Below are 4809 nucleotides of genomic sequence, written 5' to 3' on the forward strand. Positions count from 1 at the left end.
ACTCAACCAAACACTGTCTTCCATCAATTTGATGGGGCTGAGGTGATTTTCAAGATGATCTTTCAGTAGATCTCCTGCATATCTTTATCAAAGTTAGGCACTCATAAACATTCTTCTCTTGCAGGTTCCCCCGGGCACACAACCAAGAGTTCCAAGCCCTTACTTTGCACCAGCGACTGCTGCCAGACGCACCTTTGGCCATGTGACTCGACCTTTACCAGTTGGTGTGAGTATTTATGATTCATTCTGTCACTCAAGCCTCAACTTGCTTTACTAAATTCCTTTCATTCGCAGGCTGGCTCAAGTTCTCAGTCCCAACTGCCCCTTCAAACTTATGGCACGATCAATGACTTTGATGCTTACTTCTCGCAGATAGAGGCTGGGTTCGATTTAGATCTCTTGATGAGCGGAGCCAGTTGTTGTGCCTACATCTTCCAATCGTCTGCCAGATATTAAGGGGGCAAAAAGATTATTAGTCGCCGTCGTGTCCCGAGACCTCTCTGAGATGCCAAGTTTGGCTGCTGATGTGACCGATGCCATGTCTGTCCTAATAAATCATCATGATTTAAGTCAAGAACAGATAAACCATCTTCAATCTGTCCAGAGTCAATTCCCGACTCTTGTCTCTGATTTTCAGCTTTCTTCGCAGAAGGCTAGTGAGCTGTCGTTCATGATTCATGAAAAGTTACAGGAGCAAAAATCTCTAATTAAATAAGAGATGGACAATGTTTTCCATTTTCGAACCTTAAAATCAGCTCATGATAAGGGACCCAGAGAACAGCATAAATCGAACGGGAGATAGAACGTCTCAAACTGGAATTGACTGAAACTACTCGATCAAGAGAAGAATTCACTGCTCAGATGAAGGAGATTTATCAAAAGAATGTGGAAATTGACTAGCAAAGAAAATTGGCCTCAAAAGAAATTCCTTGACTGAGGACTGAGAAGGCAAGTGGTCTTTGGCCCTTATGGAATTCAGTTTCCAATATGTGCCTCAAAGGGCTGTAAAGGGACAAGCACTTGCTAATTTCCTAGCCGACCATCCATGCTTGGATGTAGATCCGTGAGTCTATGATGCAATGGAGTTGTGTGCTATTCAACTAACTCCTTGGACTCTAATTTTTAACGGATCAAGCACAAATGATGTCGGAGGGGCCAGAATTGTAGTAATTGCACCAAATGGCAGGAAAACAACATATTCTTTCTTTCTAGACTTCAAATGTTCTAACAATTAAGCAGAATATGAAGCTCTGATTATTGGTCTAGAAATAATCTTAGAGATGAGGGCACAGACCATTGAAATCATAGGTGATTCAAGTCTAGTGATCGGTCAGTTGTCCAGCAATTTCAGGTGCCAAAGTTGGCACCTCAAACCATTTCACTCTATAGCCGTGCAATTACTACAAGAATTTGCAGATGTAAAGGTCAAGCATGTTTATAGATCACATAACAAAGAGGCCAATGATTTGGCTCAAATAGAATCTGACGTTAGGGTGCCAGAAGGAATAATGGAGAATTTGATCAGAATAAAGAAAAGATCATTACCCTCAGTCAAGGTGAGGGAAGAATTGTTGGCAGAGGTCTTTGCAATCGAGGTGGAAGAGAATATAGAGGAGAATGATTAGAGAACACCAATCGTTAATTTTCTCAAAAATCCAGACCCTAAGGCTGATAGGAAGCTAAAGATCAAAGCTCTTAAGTTTGTGATGATTGATGGAGACCTATTCAGGAAAAACATCAAAGATGACCTACTCTTAAGGTGTGTCAGTAAGAAAGAAGCCATGAAAGTAATGGGAGAGACCCATGAAGGGATATGTGGTGCTCACCAAGCTGGAATAAAAATGAAGTGGCTGATTAGAAGGTACGCTTATTCCTGGCCCGAGATGCTTAAAGATTGTATCACATATGCCAAAGGATGTCAAGCATGTCAAAGGCATGGGCCAATCAATAGGGCCCTGGCGATTGAGTTACAGCCAATCATAAAACTATGGCCTTTTAGAGGCTGGGTTATGGATTTGATAGGGAAAGTTTATCCACCTTCTTCTAAACAACATTGTTTTATTATTGTGGCAACTGACTACTTTACCAAGTGGGTCGAGGCGGTGCCCATGAAGTCAGTGCACCAGGAAGATGTGATTCGGTTTATCAAGCAACATATTATTTATAGATTTGGGATCCTAGAATCAATCACAACTGATCGAGGTTCAGCCCTCGTTGCCAAAGAAGTGCAGGCATTTGCAGCAGAGTACGGGATCAAGCTCCTAAACTCAACCTCGCACTTTGCACAAGGAAATGGTCAAGCCGAGTCATCTAATAAGACGCTAAAAGGCATCATTAAAAAAATAGTGGAAGATAACCCCAGGGTGTGGCATAAACTGTTATCAGAAGCACTTTGGGCATATAGGACTTCTCAACGGTCAAGCATAGGTGTGACTCCATTCATGCTCACTTATGGTCATGATGCAGTTTTGCCTATGGAAGTGACTGTACGGTCAATGAGATTTGCATTGCAAAACAATTTGACTTCTGCGGAATACAGTGAATCTATGTTGATCGAATTGGAAGACCTAGATGAAGTGAGGTTAAGAGCTCTCGACCATATACAAGTTCAAAAGAGGCGAGTAGCAAGGGCATATAATAAACGTGTTAGGGCCAAATCCTTCGGCGAAGGTGACTTGGTTTGGAAGACTATCCTCCCAATAGGTGTGAATGATCAAAAATATGGAAAATGGTTGCCAAATTGGGAGGGGCCATTTATAGTTTACAAAGTCTTAAAAGGAGGCGCATATCATTTGCAAGATCTCGATGGGGAGATACACCCTCAGCAAATTAATGGCCGATACTTAAAAACTTATTATCCTACAATGTGGGAGACAATGGAGAATGAAGCCAAAGATGGTTAAATAATCAAAAAGCCATGAAAGAATGCATTTCATTCATCGTTTCATTGAGTACAAAAATTCAAAAAAGTCATTACCTATCATTTTCTTTGCAGATAAACAAAATGACTCATGAGCTCATCCCACTCCTTCTTAGACATGGCCACTTTTTCATCCTCTTTGGCCTTCTCAGTCGAGGAATTTATTTTGAGACCGATTTTCTCTACTGGTCAATTTCCACATTCTTTTGATAAATCTCCTTCATCTGAGCAGTGAGTTCTTCTCTTGATCGGGCAATTTCAGTCAATTCCAGCTTGAGACGTTCTATCTCCCGTTTGATTTCTGCTGTTTTCTAGGTTCCCTTATCATGAGCTGATTTTAAGGTCTGAAAATGGGAAACATTGTTCTTCTCTTGTTTAATCGGAGATTTTTGCTCCTGTAGCTTTTCATGAATCATGGACGACAGCTCACTAGCCTTTTGCGAGGAAAGCTAAAAATCAGAGATGAGAGTCGGGAATCGACTCTGGACAGATTGAAGATGGTTTATATGTTCTTGACTTAAATCATGATGATCTATTAGGACAGACATGGCATCGGTCACATCAGCAGCCAAACTTGGCATCTCAGAGAGGTCTCGGGACACGACGGCAACTAATAATCTTTTTGCCCCCTCAATATCTGGCAGACTATTGGAAGATGTAGGCGCAACAACTGGCTCGCTCATCAAGGGATCTAAATCGAACCCAGCCTCTATCTGCGAGAAGTAAGCATCAAAGTCATCGATCGTGCCATAAGTTTGAAGGGGCGGTTGGGACTGAGAACTTGAGCCAGCCTGCGAATGAAAGGAATTTAGTAAAGCAAGTCGAGGCTTGAGTGAGAGAATGAATCATAAATACTCACACCAACTGGTGAAGGCCGAGTCACATGGCCAAAGGTGCTTCTGGCAGCAGTCGCTTGTGCAGAGTAAGGGCTTGGAACTCTTGGTTGTGTGCCCGGGGGAACCTGCAAGAGAAGAATGTTTATAAGTGCCTAACTTTGATAAAGATACGGGGGAGATGTACTGAAAGATCATCTTAAAAATCACTTCAACCCCATCAAACTGATGGAAGACAGTGTTTGGTTGAGTAGTGGCTTGTTGACACTCGAGTCCACTAGTGCGAAGGTGATCACTATATCGACCATTTAGTTAATGGAGGTCCATCGATCACTAGACTGACAGAGGTATGGCTGATGGAGGTCTATCGATCATTAGGCTGACGGAGGTCCATCGATCACTAGATTGATCATTAGGCTGATGGAGGTCCATCGATCACTAAACTGACGGAGGTATGGCTGATGGAGGTCCATCGACCATTAGGCTGACGGAGGTCCATCGATCACTAGATCGATCATTAGGCTGACAGAGGTCCATCGATCACTATATCGACCATTAGGCTAATGGAGGTCCATCGATCACTAGACTGACTGAGGTATGGCTGATGGAGGTCCATCGATCATTAGACTGACGGAGCTCCATCGATCACTAGATCGATCATTAGGCTAATGGAGGTCCATCGATCACTAGATCAACCATTAGGCTAATGGAGGTCCATCGATCACTAGACTGACGGAGGTATGGTTGATAGAGGTCTATCGACCATTAGGCTAACGGAGGTCCATTGATCACTATATCGACCATTAGACTGATGAAGGTCCATCGATCACTAGACTGACGGAGGTATGGCTGATGGAGGTCCATCGACCATTAGGCTGACGGAGGTCCATCGATCACTATATTGACCATTAGGCTGGAGGTCCATCGATCATTAGACTGACGGAGGCATGGTTGACGGAGGTCCATCGATCACTATGGCTAATAGAGGTTCATAGATCATTATGACTGAAGATAGTTTCTCAACCATCATGATCTAAGATTTTCCATGGTCATGGT

At 42.9% G+C, this 4809-nt stretch overlaps 1 protein-coding gene across 1 annotated transcript; it reads left to right on the forward strand.

Annotated features, from left to right (window-relative positions):
- Positions 1-1706: 1706 nt before the first annotated feature.
- Positions 1707-2903, forward strand: LOC132272662 (uncharacterized). Its single transcript, XM_059773762.1, has one exon. It carries the CDS (start codon positions 1707-1709, stop codon positions 2901-2903), a length of 1197 nt encoding a protein of 398 aa, XP_059629745.1.
- The last annotated feature ends 1906 nt before the right edge of the window (positions 2904-4809 follow it).

The sequence above is a fragment of the Cornus florida genome, unplaced genomic scaffold (genome assembly GCF_030987335.1).
Source record: "Cornus florida cultivar Cherokee Brave unplaced genomic scaffold, ASM3098733v1 CherokeeBrave_3.0.0_Hap2_Chr09, whole genome shotgun sequence".
NCBI classification, from domain to species: domain Eukaryota; kingdom Viridiplantae; phylum Streptophyta; class Magnoliopsida; order Cornales; family Cornaceae; genus Cornus; species Cornus florida.

Excerpts from the sequence above, each read along its gene's own strand:
- LOC132272662 (XM_059773762.1), top strand. The coding sequence starts at position 1,707 with ATGATTGATGGAGACCTATTCAGGAAAAACATCAAAGATGACCTACTC.